Genomic DNA, 17,219 nt, shown 5'->3' with positions numbered 1-17,219 from the left:
AAATAATAAAACATCATATTCTAAAAATATTATTTTCTTCCATCTTCAATATTAAAATTGCTACACAAAAATTCACCAATTTTGATTTTTTAAAACAATGAATGCTGATATGACAGCTATCACAATACAATCTAACAAAATTGTTTCCAATGAAGTTAAAGAAAACTTAAATACTACTATAGCCATTGTACAAAATAAACCAAACAAACTTTTTGGCCAACCCAACAGAATCTTAAAGATCTTTGGCGTTAATAAGCTTATCTTTTTTGTCACTTTGATACAAATATTTTATATTTTGTTTAGGGTCTGTTAGAAAATGACCTGACTTCTCATTGTTTTTTGGGCATGAGCTTCTTGAATTAATTAACCAATGATAATCCTATTTACTGGTTTTTCATTTCTACCTTAGGAGTTGCTGCAATTGCTGGTGCATTCTCAGAACAAATTCTGAAAGATATGGCGACCTTCAATGAACGGCCTATTATTTTTGCTTTGAGTAATCCAACCAGCAAAGCAGAATGTACTGCAGAGCAGTGCTATAAAATAACCAAGGTAAAGCAAAAGTATAACTGATATTTTAATTATCAAATTTTGATTCATTATAGGGAAGCCCAGGATATCCATGGAGCTTACCACTTAACTTTTAAAAATTATACAACCAAAATTGGAAGAATAGTAAACAGGTCAGAAGGGATAAGAACTATTTTCTAGAATGTTGTAAAAATTCTCTTCTTCAGTAAAACAAAATAAACTTTGTAATGTTTTGTTGAAGATTTTCCTTATGTGATTTGGAATTTTCTAAGGTTTAAACATAAAAGTTAAAAGAGAAAAAGCTTGATTCTAGATGCTTATTAAAATAACTTTTAACTAGCTATTCCAAAACATTGAAGCACACAGTATAAAAACCACAATCTTATTTTTGCTTTGCTAAATCCGGGGTTTGGATTTTGACGCCACGGGTGGAGCATTTGGGCAGCCATTTTGACATCCAGCCAGGTTGGGATGGGAGTCTTCAAAGCTTCATTACTTTACTGTTTCCAAAAAAGTGACATATTTATACTATATTTGTATTAATATATATTTGATATGTTGACAAGAGCCTTTTTCCCTTCAAAGGCTTGAAAAGGTCATTAAAACAAAATAGATGCCTAACATTTATTTTGGAAATTAAAAATGAACTAGAAAAGGTAAACATGACACAAAGGTACAAATCAGATCTCTTTGGCTCCAATCTTTAATATTGTATTCTTAAATGCTTATAATAAGAATTAATGAAATTTTGGCAAAAACTACTCCATTGTTAATCTCTCTTATTTTGGATGGATCAGTGTCCTCACTAGTTTAAATTTGTATCTCATCTCTAGATTGGGGAATTTGCTTCATCAGTAGTCCTTCAATTCTTAAAGGAGAAAAAAAGCTCTCTGAGATTGCACATAATAGGCACGTTAAGTGTTTAAATAGTCATTTCATTTTGGTAAATCTCAATAGTCCTCAAGAGTTTATAGACTTCTGTAATAGACATAAACAAAATTAGTTGAATTTATATAGTTGGGTTTTTAAGTTTGACTGCATCTGATATAAATGGCCTGTACTCTTATGATTGTGTTTAATGTTCTGTGTTGTTAATACATAAAATTGAAAGTTACTTGAGACTGAAAATTTAAACACTGGTTCAGCCAAAGGATTACAGGACAAAGCAAGGTCTGCCTGTTGCTGGATATGAGCCTCTGCTGCTGCAGGCCCAGGCAAAGTTAAGAAAGGTTAAAAATACAATTATAAAAGATATCATTGAAGTTTAAAAAACTGATACGGAGATGTTTCTTCCTCCATACTAACAATTCATATATGTAAGAAAATTTATCTAGCTATCATTTATTTAATGCCATTCTTCCATTAAATGTGATCCTAGAATGATGGACAAGAGGAGTTGGAGTCAGAGTGAAGGTGGGAAGTTAAGCAAGCGTAAATAATGATATTTCAGGCCTCTTTCCTCTAAATTTTCAAAGGTATATGTACATATCAAATAATATATATATGTTTATCGAAGCTATATAGCAAATGATAATTTAGTTACGTTAGAAAGTTACTTACAATAAAACATTTTATCTGCTAAACAGAGCCGAAGGCATCAGACTTGTCTGAAAATAAAATCTTGTGTAACACATAATTGTGTCTTACAGACACCTAGTTGAGAGTTTTTTTCCTTAACTATTTTTATCTCTTATAGCTTGACACATTGTACAACTTTACCTTTTTACAAAGTATATCCTATGATATTGGTTAAAAATGAATAAGTTAATATTATTAATATCATAATGGGGTTGGATTCTAGATCAGCAGTTTTCAACCAGTGTGCCGCAAGAATTTTTAAAGAGTGCTGTACCTAGAGAGCAGACTGACAGCCGTCAGAGGGGAGGGGGGTTTCAGGGCTGTGTGAAAATGGGGAAGGTATTAAGCTAAAAAACAAAAACGAAAAGCCCTCCTAGACACAACAGTGTGCTGATTATCAGAGAGAAAGGGGGCGGAGGGCAGTAGAAGAGGGTATGGATGGGATAAATGGTGATGGAAGGAGACTCGATTTGGGCTGGTGAACACATAAGACAATATAAAGAAGATGTGTTGTAGAATTATACACTTGAAACCTATATAATTTTATTAACCCATGTCACCCCAATAAATTCAATTAAAGAAAAGGATTTTTAAATCATGCAATACTTCACTTTTTAGTCGGGGGAATGACTCTTTTCCCTTAGATTGTAAAAAAAAAAAAAAAAAAAAAAATGACAACAGCCAACACAACAATAGCCATCTGGTGTGAATGCCCTGTCTTCATAAATATAGAGGTCATACAATAGAGTTGCATTTTATTGGTCATGTCACGTAATAAGTTTAATTCTTGGTACCAGAAATCCTTATATGCAAGTATAGGCTCCTGATTTTGTAAAAGGTCACTTTGGACAAAAAGGGTAGGTAATACTATTATTATTTTTTTGTAAATCAATCAAGATTATAAGTATTTTTTGTCAGATTAGCAAAACCATTTTTTGGTGTGCCACAGAAGTTTAGAATCAGCTTATGTGTGCCATGAGATGAAAAGGTTGAAAACTGCTGTTCTAGATGCAAGAGGGATGAAAGTGATAACCTAGACCGTCATCATTTAAACTGTGCTTTGTAGGTTTGGGGCTGTCGACTTTCCAAATGCATTTCTCAGGTTGCGATGTTTCATTTGTTGAGGGTTTCCTATGCCTATTTTTGAAGGCTGAATGCTTTTGACTGCATCTCCACCCTCACCCTCACCGGTCAGACAGATGCTCCCCTGTTGCTGAGCAGTATGGAGCCCCGCATCTAACAGGCCCAGAGTGGAGGCCACCTTAAAGCATGTAATGCACGAGGTTCCTCAGAAACATTATGACGAACTATTAAGACTAGGAAAAAATAAAAACAGGTTTTGATCATTATTGATAATTCAATCTTCTTATTTGCTAATCCCACTTGTTCTAATGGGTTTGTTTCCTATATGATTTTCCATGTAATTCTTCACAATATAGAAATATATAAAATTTGTCCCAGTGATTACATTGAAATGTGTTGATCCCTAAACTCTAATCTAAAATGCTATTCTTTCTAATAGTCTAGTAATATCATTTTTATCTTCAGAAGTCTGTAATTGGAAGCCTATATGGAAATGGTTGATAGGCCTATAGGTTGGACCACTGCAGAGAAGAGAGGGGGAGCAGGTCTTTGGGTGTCCTGTGCTTTGCACATTTCTCCTAGGAGTGGAGAGTAGGATAGAGAACAGTAATACTCACCCACTCAACAACTTCTTGCCAACATCATAAAAACTTGCCCAGACTTACTGGGGAGTTAATGAAAAATTGAACTTCCTTCTAAATACTCACATGGGGTAGTTCTGCCGTGAGTCACTTGTTTTAAGATATCCTGCTTCTTCTGAAAATTGTGTGTCTGTGTTGTAGGGGTGCGCAATTTTTGCCAGTGGCAGTCCTTTTGATCCAGTCACTCTTCCTGATGGACGGACCCTATATCCTGGCCAAGGCAACAATTCCTACGTGTTTCCTGGAGTTGCTCTTGGTGTTGTGGCGTGTGGACTGAGACATATCACAGATAAGATTTTTCTCACCACTGCTGAGGTATTGTAAAATACTCTTAAGTTCGCCAAGGCTATAAAATACCAAATGAGCTCAGTGTAGCCTGTCTAATGTTTTCTTTATTTAGTACAATCTCAGTTCACTCCCTAGAAGGTGTAGCTAAAGTAGAGAAAATCTTTCCCAGTGGAGAATAAGGGGCGGGTAGCAGGTTCATATTGAGTCCCTTGCAAAAGATTGTTCTTCAGTAGCCAGCAAAAAAAGGAAAAAAAAAGGGTGTTCTAATTTCTTAAATGGAACCCTTTTTTATCTTCATACTTCCAATTAGATTCTGTGGCAATAGGGAGACAATGAAAGGTTTTGTTTCCAATTCATAGATTAACCAGCAAATATTTCTCTGTTAAGAACCTTCCTAAATAACGGCATTTTGAAGATTTAAAATGAAAGCCTGATTTGGTATAATGAAGAAGTGCTTATCATTCGGGTTCAGAGTGTGGAAAGCAGAAACCACTCTAGTTTTTTTAAGCAGAAAGGAAATTAAAACAGGGAATTAGGTGTTCATAAAAGGACAGAAGTGGGTTCTAGTGTGGGCCTTCAGAATATCACAGAGACCTGCTAGGGAAGCTCTGCTAAGCTACTGTTCAGAGCTGTGAGCCCTGGCTGGGAAACTCCGTTGGTGAAAGCATCGTCCTGATAGGGCAGGGTTGCTCATTCCATCCCCGGTCAGGGTACATACAGGAATCAACCAATGAAGCATAAATAAGTGGAACGGCAAGTATCTCTCTTTCTCTGTCTCCCTCCCTGTCTCTTCCCCAAATCAATAAGTAAAATTGTTTAAAAAACTGTGAAAGCTCCGAAATTTTAACCTATTTGCAAGCTAACAAGTTAGCCTGCCATAGTTTCATCAATGCTGGCAAAAGACAAAGGACTTTATTACTTACTGCACAAGAGGTAACAGGAACTTCAGGTCCCCTCGCCCCCAGCCTCAGGAGGATGATACAATGTTTGGATATTCGTATAGTTGTAAAATCATGAGCTTTTGATAATCAGAATGTTGATTTGAATATGATGCAATTAATGAATGAAAATTTCAGCAAATTCTTCTCCTAAAATTAAAACACTGTACAGCCTTAGAACTGAACTGAGCCAAATAACAATTGATTAATAGTTAATGAGAATATCAGCAAAGATGCGACCTAGAGGAGTGTGATCCCAGTGTCGAGCATTCCACATCACACTGTAAGAACAGATGTCTGGAAGCTAAGAGTTCTGTTTCTTTGTTGTCACTGCATTAAAAGCATGACAACTGATGTCTCAGAATTTCTTTAACTCAAAAAATTGTTTTAAACATAAGTATATGTGTAATTACTAAAAGAGATTTTTGAAGTTGTTGCATTAAGGAAAATATAATCACTGTATTTTTATGGCATATACATCCTAAGGGGAAAAAAACAATCTTTTACTCACAGAGTATTTTCTTTCCTACATAACTCCAGCACCCTCTAGTGACAAATTTCATGAAAAAAATAAAACCTTCCCATTTACTGTCCAGGAAAAGTAATACCAAAACACTCTGAAGAAAAATAAAGAAAATTTGTTGCGTCAGTAGTGTTATTCTTATAGTTAGCGATCTCTCGGGCTCAATCTTTTGACCTTCCCACTTTTCTCTCAGGCTTCAATACAGGGTTCCTGTTTATCATACCACCTCATTGTTTTCATTGTCTCCTTTTCATGTCCTTTTTAGCCATGAACGTTTCTGTCCTTTTTTTCTTCCCCTTTCCTTTTGCTTTCAGAGGTCTCACCCATTCTCTTGTTTCCATCATCTTCATTCAAAAAGTGGCCAAATCTGTGTATCTCTATTATCATCTTTGCTACATCTCCAGTTTCCTAATAGGCATTTCCACAGAAATGCCCCGCTGTTTGCTTAAACACAGGGTGTGTGAAACCATACCCCTTGCCTTTCCTTGCCTTCAATATTTGCATTTGTATTAGTGATGCCCCCTTTCTAACTAGCACCAAAGCTAAGAAGCCAGACATTCTTTTCATTCTCCCTCATCCCAAAGTCTTCAAATTCACCATGCCTACGAACTTCCATGTAATTGCTCCATCTTTTATCTACTATTTACTTATTATCCTGCTGGAAAACTCTGAACATTATTCTCCACCTCTCTAAGCCTCTGCTTCAGGTCCCTGCTTCAGTCCCACCTCATCCTTTGTGGCTACTCTGGCTTACCGCGATCTTCCTCCATAGCCATGGCTGTCTTCATCAAATGCATCAGCATTGAAATTTCATTCCTAGTTGTATTTTTCCCTTGAGAGCTTCATGTTTTAAACAAAACAAAGTGTTGCCTTACAATTAAATCATAAATTATCTTTTATAAAAAGAGTCTTTCATACGCTTCTTTCAGAATACCAGTAACACCTAGCACAATGCTAAAGCACAAGCAGAAACTGAGTTAATATTTACTGAAGTGAATGAAAATAAATAGAATAGTATTTATATCTAAGCAGCAGAATTAATACAATACCACATGTTCTCAGGGCTAGAAGGTCCTAAAAAGAAGAAAGTCCTTTTCATCTAGATTATATTTGTAGTTAACAAAAGTAACATGTAGGAGATCTAGGTGAAATATTTGTTTGGCAACTTCAAATAACTGTGAGGGTTATTGTAAAAACACTAGTTAGATATCTTACAGAACTAGAAATCTCATGGATTGGCACTGATGCCAAGGGCTATTCCTGGACAGCTTTATTTCACACAGCTTTATTGGCCTTCCTGATATCTGGACAGGCTGCTAGGCCTCTGATGAGAGCACCCAGGGCTCCCCCGGTCAGCCCTCCTGGCTCCATGTTGTTTGTCCCGCAGCCTGTCCACATCTGGGAGGCAAACCGTGGCCTCCTATCCTCACACCACTCCTCTTGAATCACCTGCTTATGTCCTCTGATCCTCCCCACCCCGCTCCTCTCTGATTTCCCAGAGGACACTAGAAATGATTCTCGCAGACAACAGCCTCTGGAGGAAACTTCGATTCTTTTAAGCCACCGGATAACTGGAACTGCATCTGCCATAACATTGTTAAAATGAAATGAAGGGAGATTATTTGGAAGCAGCCATGATATAGCTAGACACCGGTGGCTTATCAAAACAACAAATAGTTCTGAGCCAATATTCGGCCATCTTCTAACCATCCCTAATCTCTTTAAAATGATATTGTGGAACATTCTGGAAGTGGGGGGAACAATGATGTTGAATACCAGCAATGTGCCAATGGCGAGTAGGAGTGGTGTACATGTATCTCATGTAAACAATTGAAAAAAACTTGAAGTTGATTGGTTACACAACCTGCCTCCAAATCTAGTAGCTAATCAGCTAAAATGTTGTAGAACTAGATAGGACCCCAAAAGCTATTCCACTTCTACTCTGCCATGCTGGCTGCCTATTTGCTCTTTAAATGAAATCGCTAAGATTGATTGTACATTTACTGTCCCAGACAGTGTGGTGTATTCTTTAGTGGCATTTATTTCATTTAATTATATGAATCCTGTGTTATTAGTCTTGTATTACCACAGAAAAAACGAGGCTTAGAAATTTGCCTCCCTCCATCCCAAACCCCTGCCTAAATATCCTTGTTCAGAAGTCCTCAGTCAGCTGTAGGACTAAACTCAAACTCCTTAATTTGCATTGACACTGTTCCAGCCCTGATTTCTCTACACAGATCCTCGGCTCCCCCAGATCAGGACACTTGGGCTCACCGAATCCAGTTCACGCACACCCCTGCCGTTTGGCCTGACTCTGGTTCCTTCTACAGCGCCCACCCTGCGCTGTTGGCCTGACTCCTAGCTTTCCTTCAGTTCCATACTCAAGCGCCCTCCAGTGTTCCTCTGGCTTTCCGAACACTCACATTTCCCCATTAGCCTTGGCCCTGGGCTGTTTTCTCTTTCATTATTCTTTTCGTCTTCCTGTAGCTTGTTACCTCACTAAATCATACGTCTCTCAAAGGCAGGCACTGCTTTTTAAACACCTTTGTGGAGTTAATGGCTTTCGTATTTGCTCATGGCTACAAAACAATATTTTAGGGGTAATTTCATGATTTAAAAAAACCTAAAAGATATTAAAGATACTGAAAAATAAGTATTTGATTATTCAAAATACCTCAAATGAGGGAGACTTTCTACATCCTCTCTGCATCCATAGTTCTATTAAATAAAGACCCACTGATTTAGACACGCCCCACTGAAAGACTTACAGTCTTAGAGCTGGAGGGAACTTCAACATTGGTAAGTCCACCTTTGTGCCCCAGCATAGTCAATAAATAATTTAGTGCTATTTTGTAAATATGCATATATACGTAAGTATTTTATTGTTGAACCTGTTGTGAGCAACACAGATAGCATGCCTCTTTACTCCTAAATATTTTGGGACATTTTCTTATGTGATCCATATGCCATTATCAATTCAGGAACACTAGCATTGGTATAATACCATTATCTAACATACAGTCCAAATTCAATTTTGCCAATTATCCATTAAGAAGAATTCTATAGCCTCTAGTCCAATCCTTTAAGCTGCAAGAATATTTCAGCCTTTTGTTTCTTTTATGTCAATAGCATTGGAGCATACAAGCCAGCTGTTTTTACAACATTCCTCAATTTAGGCTTATCTGATTGTTTCCTCATCATTTAATTCAAGTTACGTGGTTTTGTTAGGAGCAGTGCTTGCCTAATAATTGTATCCTTCTCAGTGCCTCACATCAGGAGGCATATAATGTCAAACTGTTTGTATTTTAAAACTACTTTAATAGAGTTATGATTGACATATGAAAAGTTGTTGTGGTAAGAACACTTAATACAAGATTTACCCTCCTAGCACATTTTTTAATATATACTGTTTGATTCAGAAATATGGAATGGTTTGGGGGCAGCAAATACTGAGGCTAGTTAGGTGATTCAGATAATCCAGAATCTGTGTAAAATTAAAACCTTACTTACAGTGTGACTCTAAATAGGTTTCTTAGCCTCCTGCTCTCCCTCCTGTGCAAGGCTGTGTGAGCTGGGAGTAACGGCATGATCAGCCTTGGATACCTTCCCTCCGCTACTTTCAGGCTCCTTTCCCATCGCTTCTACCATCCTCCTCTAACTTCCTTACTCCTCCTTCCCCTGTTCCTCTGGTGTATCAAATGGGAGAGCTGCTGGCATTTCACGGTGCAATAGAAAAGGAAATGTACTCAGTGCCAACCCAAATTCTGTTTCCATCTTTTCCGCTAATTGTGTGGTCCCACCAATCACCAAGCCTCTCTGGGCTTAGTTTTTCCATTGATCAAGGGGGAGATGAAATTAGATGATTGCATTAATGTGATCTGCTTCTATACATGACTCTGTATGTGACCATTCACCTAGTTATCCTCATAGCCCCCGCATTGTATGGTGTGAGGTATAAACATTTTTGTCTTTCTTTGTCTAAGGTGATAGCTCAGCAAGTGTCAGATAAACACTTGGAAGAAGGCCGGCTTTATCCTCCCTTGAACACCATTAGAGAAATTTCTCTGAAAATCGCAGAAAAGGTAAAACTATTCCTGTTCAACCTTATTATCTTCCCTTTCTTCTATTGCTAAGTTTGTATTTTTAGGTATTAAAAGCCGACTTGAAATTTTTAGGTCAGAAGGCACAGTGCCTTGGCAGAGCTTAGGAACTATGTTTGATCTGTAGGAATGGAAGAACCGGGCTGGATCATTAACTTTCCTATCATTCTTTTTCCCTCCTCTAATTTAAGTAATTTTTTAGGGTTTCCTTTCAGTTAGGTCTCCTCCACTTTACCATTTTTTAGTTAGTATCTTCCATATCACAACTATGAAAGTCGCCAAAATATTGCACTTGTGGTGGAGTGACCTTGAGCCCCTACACCGCCTGCTGTGTCCACGCCTCTGTGCTGTGTGGAATCTGAAAGATCACAGTTGATAACACTGGGTGGTGGAAGGCAGAGAGATGACCGCAGAGAACTCAAAGCTGTTGGGGTGGCAGAAGAGCTGTGGGAGGGATCAGCCACGGAGAACCTAAAGGCAGAGAAATCTTCTGTAACTGAGAGAGAAGTGGACATTTTCGCAATATCGTTGTATTAGTTTACTAGGGCTGCCATAGCAACATGCTACAGCCTGAATGATTTAAAAACAAATTAATTTTCTCACAGTTCTGGAGGCTAGACATCTAAGGTTCCGGTGTAGGCAGGTCCAGTTTCCGTGGAGGCCTCCCTCCTTGGCTCACAGAGGACAGCCTTCCCTGGGGCCTCGTGTGGCCCCTTCTCTGTGATGCACCTCCCCGGTGTCTCTGTTCAGATTTAGCGTTATAAAAACACCAGTCAGCATGGGTAAGGACCCACTTAGACAACCTCATTGTACCTTAATTACCTCTGAAAGGCCCTGTCTCCGAATACAGTCACCCTCTGAGGTGTTGGGGGTTAAGGCTTCAACATTTTGGGGTGACATAGTTCAGCCCATGATAGTAGTTATGTGTTTAAACTAGGGTTTCTCAGTCTCACACACATTTTCGCTGGATAATTCTTTGTTGCGGGGTGGCTGTGCTGGGCATTGTAGGATGTTTAGAGGCATTGGTGACCTTTTTCCACTAGAAGACAGTAACCTCTGCACAGTTGTGACAACCAAAAGTGTTTCTGGACGTTGCAAAGTGTTTCCTCAGAGGCAAGATTGGTCCTGGTTGAAAATCAACACTGTTAGCGAGTTTAGCAAAGCAACATTTAGGATTCATATGTCATTATGAATCCTAATGTTGATTGAGGGTAAATGCTTCAAAAACCAAGTAATTCTTCAAATATCGTTAGAGAATTTGCTAGGTTATTTGTTTATGAAACAGTATGCTCGTATTTTCTCCTAATGTGTGTCCACTAGTTTTTAACTAGTTATTACACTAGTAATAGTTTGTCATAGTAATAGTAATAATAAATTGAATTGTTATTACACTGAACAGTAGTTGGAATTATAAGAAAGCAAGTTTGAAGAGGAAAGAAAACCAGATAGAACATGGTTTATATTTTCTGTCTAGAGGAAAGAAGGCAGTTTTGAAGAGAAGTAGTCGTGATTTTTAAGAAGAGACTCAGAACTGAGCAGCATGTAAGAAATTAGAGAAGACACACTTTCAGGATGGGAGTGAAAGTTGTGATTAAAATAATAAAATCCTGGTGAGAAAAATTAGTTTCAATGATGACAACTTTTACTTCTACTTAAGCAGTCATCAGACACTTTTACAAAAGTAATTGCAATAGTACAAGAAGTTAAAAGCCTAGGGAGAATTAGGAAAGCAGTACAGCCTAAGCCACTCTTCCAGAGAGCTTGGCAGTGTCAAGCAGGAGAGAATGAAGATTTCTCTGAGGTGGAGGACCGTTAACACAGTGTGTCCTGGGAGCAGAAAGAGGAATGAAATTCCACATAGTCTATGTCAGAAATGAAATGATGCATTTTATTATGAAAGTAACATAGCCATTACAGATAGGCACAAGGGATCTTTCTGAGGTACTAGAAATGTTCTGAAACTGGATTTGGTAACAGTTATACAACTCTGTAAACTACAAAAATAATTGAATCGTATACTTAAAATGGTTGAATTTTTGTGTCAAATGAATTATATCTCAACAAAAAAAAACTGTCTAGAAAGTAATACTTCCACATTATAGGCACTTCAGAAAATAGAGAAGAGGAAAATACATGCTATTCTACTTTTCTTACATAAGCATTATTATCTTTTTGTTGTGTGTGCTTTCAGTCTTTTTTCATTTGTTTGCTTTTTTTCCTTAGCATTGTTATAATAATATAGGGTGTATACATACTTTTTTTCTGACTTTTTAATAAATATTTCTTCATAGTACAGCATTCTTTATAACCATAACTTTTCATAAATGCATAATTTTACATTGAGAAGAGATATACTTACTGAAAAATAATTCTAATATGCTTCAAAATCAGACCTACCCAAGTAAGTCTATCATACAAATAGCTCCTTAATGAAACTGGAGTGAGTTTAAGAGCACATATGGAGTGATTCATTTTGACCAGAGGGACAATCCATTTTTATCAAAGAAAACATGGGAAGAGAGGATGTTTGAAGATAAAGAGGAGATAGTTTGAGTTGAGATGTTTTCCCTGATTAATTGGAAATTTCTCAGTAGAGTGATGAGACTTAAATGGAGACTTGACGAGGGGATGGTTTGAGGTTGCCTTGTGGGAAATATGAGAGAAGAGTTCTTTTTTGTTTTATTTTTTTAAAGGAGATATAAGCGTAATGTGTAACCACATAGGCTCCAGTAAGGTTAGGAAAAGTAGGATATCGCAGGAAGTGGTCGTGCAAGGAGAAAGCTAGCACTGGGGTGAGGGCTCCCCAAAGGGAGACTAGAATGGAGGGTGTGACACAAAGGCAGGGAAGCGAGGTTCTGGGCTGCTGGAAAGGGGTGCTGAAGCTGCCCGCGGAGTCCCGCTCATTAGGGGAGCAGCGTCAGGAGACATTGGGAAAAAGAGATCCTGCAAGAGGCCGTGCTCAGAAGGCGGACTGTTAAAACTGCAGGTTGGCTGAGTTCACACTTAGTAGGAATACTACAATGTTTAGTCCAAGTTGATTAACAGGTCATTTTAAGACATTTCCCACGGTCTTATCTGAGAAATTCTGGTAGATCACCCTTGATTAAGTCTCTACTATGCAAACTTTCCTTTGTTGCTGATATTACATTTGCCTCTTGGCTATAATTGCGTTTTCATTTTATATCTTCTTTGTGTATTTGTGCTTTTATAATACAACTTAATCTTTTTGAAAACAGACAACGATATAAATTGTATATTAATTTTTTTAAACCAATAAAAACTTTGGACATGTACTCACCATCGCCTCTGTTTATTAAATGAGTTAATATTCTTTTTCTATTTCTAGATTGTGAAAGATGCATACCAAGAAAAAACAGCCACAGTTTATCCCGAACCCCCAGACAAGGAAGCCTTTGTCCGCTCTCAGATGTACAGCACCGAGTATGACCAGATTCTACCTGATTGTTATTCTTGGCCTGAAGAGGCCCAGAAAGTACAGACCAAACCTGCACAGTAGCGTAGTAGTTGACATTTCTAACTCCATTAGTGAGATCTTGAAGTCTTTCATAATTTTTAAAGATTAGAATCTTTTATAATGATTTATATATGCTAGATTAAGATAATTGTACTTTAACTATCTAAAGATTTATGGAAAATATTAACATACTTTAAGGTAAACATCACATTAGACAGTTTTTCTTTATTTACTTTCTGGTTATTTATGATTTCTGTCTTATTTTGCCTAAGTTCTCTTTAAAAGCTATTGTACCTACCACCGAGAAACTCAATTGTTTTTAGATAGGGAACTAATGGGAAGACCAAAATTAGTAATAAATTGATAAGATTAAAATGAAAACCCATAATATTTTGTTGACCATTTTGTTAATCTTTTTATGTATATATAAAGACATAAATATATTTAGACATAGATAAACTTTTGCTAAAAACAGAAACAACACTTTGTTGCCTAGAGAAATACAACTTCTCAGGTATTTTATTCCAACACTAGACTGTATTTGTTCTTTTGGTGAACTGAATTCTGACATTTCTAAGAAAGATCGTTGCTGTTTACAATGCCTTGGAGAGCCTTAGATTTTAATATTCTTTCCCCATTGCTACATCTTCCTATCACTGGGGCCTCCGTCAGATATCCCTTCCAACAGCACCTGTCTTTCCCCGAGTGCCCTGTCCTCTGCTCCTCAGTCCTGCTGCCTGGCCTCTAAGGACTGTGTCTCCTGTCCTGAGGTAGGTCCCTTCAGTTTAGCACAGCCCAGCAGTGGGAAGAGCTGAGGAAAGAGTAGGTAAGCTCCTTGAGAAAGGGCTGTCTGTGGAGTCGACCTCTTAAGACAAAGGTCTCCAGAGTCAGGAGCAAGAGCCCCGTTCCCAGACAAACTGGTTCCCACTTGAGCGATCTGCTCTAATGTCCTCTTGATTGGCTCAGTAATTAAAAGCTCATTGTGTGTTCATAAACACAGTTTCCTCTGAACTTGGAGAAAATTTTGTAGCCACTTCCCCAATATCAGAAATTATCTTTATATTAGATATTAAAATATTCTGGTAACTATTAATAGTTATAGCCAAGAAATTCATGTTAGTTTCAAGTTTTACTTTAGGAATTAATCACTGAGCCAGTGGAAACAATTTTAAATTCGTAAGCTCAGGTACAATAACATTTGCTACTTATTTCTGGAAATTTTTGCAGAATTTTCTGGTTTTGAAGTAATGCTTTTCAAGATTATAAAGAGATATTCAAGGTAAACTGTACTATAAATATGATTTTATTGGAAGTTACACAAATTGTTTTAAATGTGAGTAGAAGGGGTGGGGGTATTTCTGAAAGTAACATTTAGTCAAGAATTTCCTCAACATAGTTATTTTGAAAAGATCCAGAGCACCTATTTTTTTTTTGTCTGTTTCCATGTTGTCTTGTAGCTCTAATCCAAAGTACTTACCTATGCAAAAGATTTATTAAAGCATAGAAAAAGTAAATGAATAAAATCATAAAATAATTATTTTTTCTCGTAAAGTATTGTTACATTTTAAAATAATGCTGGGTCTTAATGGGTGGTCATGGGACAGTATGTTATGAATTAAAAAATATTCTAATAGCTAATTTCAGGATGAACTTCATTTATTACATGCCATATACTATGATGAATGAACTACTTCCTTTACTAAGAGAAAGATAATGAAGCAAACATTGGATGACTACTTATTAGGTATCATGTATTCTGTACACATTATCATATTTAGTGTGGTTCCCACAATTCTCTTATGAAGTAGATATTTTAAATAACTTGGAAGTCCACAGAACTAATAAGTGAAGAAGGCGCGCTCTAACTCTCTGTTTATCTTTCTTCTTAATCTTTTCTCTCTTCACTAGAGTACAGTGTAGGACTAGGGTACAGTCTAGAAAGTCTTCTTTTTTTCTGTCCAATAGAAAAAGAAAGTGAGCTGCAGGTATAACTTCTAGTGCCTTCATAAAAAGAAGAAAGATGGAATTTATGTTAATATATTTTATTTAAACCAACATATTCAGAATATTATCATTTCAACATGTAATCAATATAAAAGGTATTAACAAGATATTTTACATTATTTTGTTCATACTAAGCATCCAATATCCAGACATTTACATACACATCCATCATGAGAACATATAGAACAATGGAATAGAACCGAAAGCTCACAGAGACCCCTCTGAATATATGGGTTACAAAGGTAGCACAACAATTGGCAGATAAAGAGTGGAGAATGTAGTTAAAAGGACTGGGAAAACTGGCCTGCCACATGGAGAAAATTAAAACTGGAATCCTGCCTTGTACTATATAAAAAGGTAGACTTCAAATGGGTGAAAGACCTAAGTATGAATGGTAACATGTAAAGCTAATAAAAACTAGGGCAGGAAAATATCTTTGGGACCTCAAAAGCAAAAACATGAGATTGAAACATTGATTGAATGTATGATTTAAGGATAGGAAGGTTTTGGCTGATAAATGGCTGCTGCCCTAAAACTAAAAGATGAAGAAATCCAGGAGTGGGATAGGTTGGTTGCTCTACAGAGATATAAAGAAAGAGATAATTTAGGCTCAAAGGCTTAAATTTGCAGCTCAAGGTACAGTATAAAAACTAGAAAAGTGCGAGGGATCTCTTCTCTCTTACCAGCTATAAGCCTGAAATAACTGAAAACCAAGGTTTTACTTAACCTGCTCTTTGCCAGATTCCACCAAGAGTTGCATCCACAGACTCACCAGGCCTCATGTAAGTTAAGAGTATTGACTAGGACACAGTAGGACCTTGATTTGGAATGGGGATGTATGGCAAGGGGGATTTGGCAGACTTGTGACACCCTGAACTAGGTGAACAATAGCTCCTGTTTGATTGCAGAAAGTCCTGTGTCCCAGGAAACCCCTCAACCGCTCAACCCAGGCAAACCAGAACACTTGACATGCCCCCTCTTGCTAATCAAAGCGGGAGCTCTTTTGTCTTAAGATATTGTTACTGCCTTGCTGGAAGGTCCTGTAATGACCTTACCCAGTTTACCTCCGGCTCCTCCCACATTACTTCTCCTTATTTCTACACACATAATATCAGATTCCAGCATGGAGAGGAGCTGTAGTGGATACAATTAAAAGGGTAAACCCAGGAGCAGATTCCCACTCAAAAGAGTTCTAGACTTTGCTCATATATATTGACACTTGAGGAAAATGTTTGGGATTCTAAAAATGTACCAAGGAAGGAGAGGTGTTATTTTGGTTTGGGTAGAATTGTTTGATAGTGTGTACTTGCCACAGGTTCTGGATTCAATGCACTGCCTTAAGCAGTTGAAAATGATTCTATTTGTTGGTTCAGTTAGCTGACTGAAATGTAGATTTAATAATGGCCCACATCACATAAAATTGAGAACACAAATCTTGAAATAATATAAAAGAATTCAAAGATTTACAAAAACAGGAAGGTTGGCGTGGATTTATTTTGTCCAAATCAGACCATTCTAATCCCAATAATTTCCTCAGTCTCCTAAGAGGACCTAACTGTGACTCTCACTAAGGCCTTGAGAGACACGTTGGTGAAGGGAATAGGAGCAACCATGAAAAACATTTTTTAAAATTGAGGTATAAGTAACATATAACATTGTATGTGTGCAACATGATGCGATTTTTATTACGATGAGAACTTGCTAGATTTACTCTTTTAGCAACTTTCAAATATGCAATAGAGTATTATTACCTATGGTCAACATGCTATACATTACATCCCCATGACTTACCTATTTTATAACTGAAAATTTGTACAATTTGACCGCTCTCACTAATTTACTCCATCCCCCTAACTCCATCTCTAAAAACCACCAATCTATTTTCTGTATCTATGAGCTCCATATTTTATTTATTTATGTAATTGTTTGTTTTAGATTCCACATATAAGTTTATTTCATGTAGCATAATGCCCCTAAGGTTTATCCATGTTGTCACAAATGATAAGATTTTACTTTTTTAAAAAGATTTTATTTGCTTCTTTTCAGAGGGAGGAGAAA

The 17,219-nt window shown here is 37.1% G+C and overlaps 1 protein-coding gene across 1 annotated transcript in view; it reads left to right on the top strand.

Moving 5' to 3' along the window:
• Positions 1–14,684, top strand: part of ME1 (malic enzyme 1) — a 166,084-nt gene extending 151,400 nt beyond the window's left edge. Inside the window, exons 11-14 of the mRNA XM_054569670.1 lie at positions 410–552; positions 3,975–4,148; positions 9,566–9,664; positions 13,029–14,684. Coding sequence (XP_054425645.1) covers positions 410–552; positions 3,975–4,148; positions 9,566–9,664; positions 13,029–13,199 — 587 coding nt within the window. The 3' untranslated portion in view covers positions 13,200–14,684. The remainder of the gene's footprint in view (positions 1–409; positions 553–3,974; positions 4,149–9,565; positions 9,665–13,028) is intronic.
• The last annotated feature ends 2,535 nt before the right edge of the window (positions 14,685–17,219 follow it).

The sequence above is a fragment of the Pteronotus mesoamericanus genome, unplaced genomic scaffold, assembly GCF_021234165.1.
Source record: "Pteronotus mesoamericanus isolate MK-2021 breed Mesoamerican mustached bat unplaced genomic scaffold, CSHL_Meso_final contig_20, whole genome shotgun sequence".
Taxonomy (NCBI): Eukaryota; Metazoa; Chordata; class Mammalia; order Chiroptera; family Mormoopidae; genus Pteronotus; species Pteronotus mesoamericanus.
Note: the sequence above shows the minus strand (reverse complement) of the source record. Positions and strands in the feature narration are given on the sequence as shown.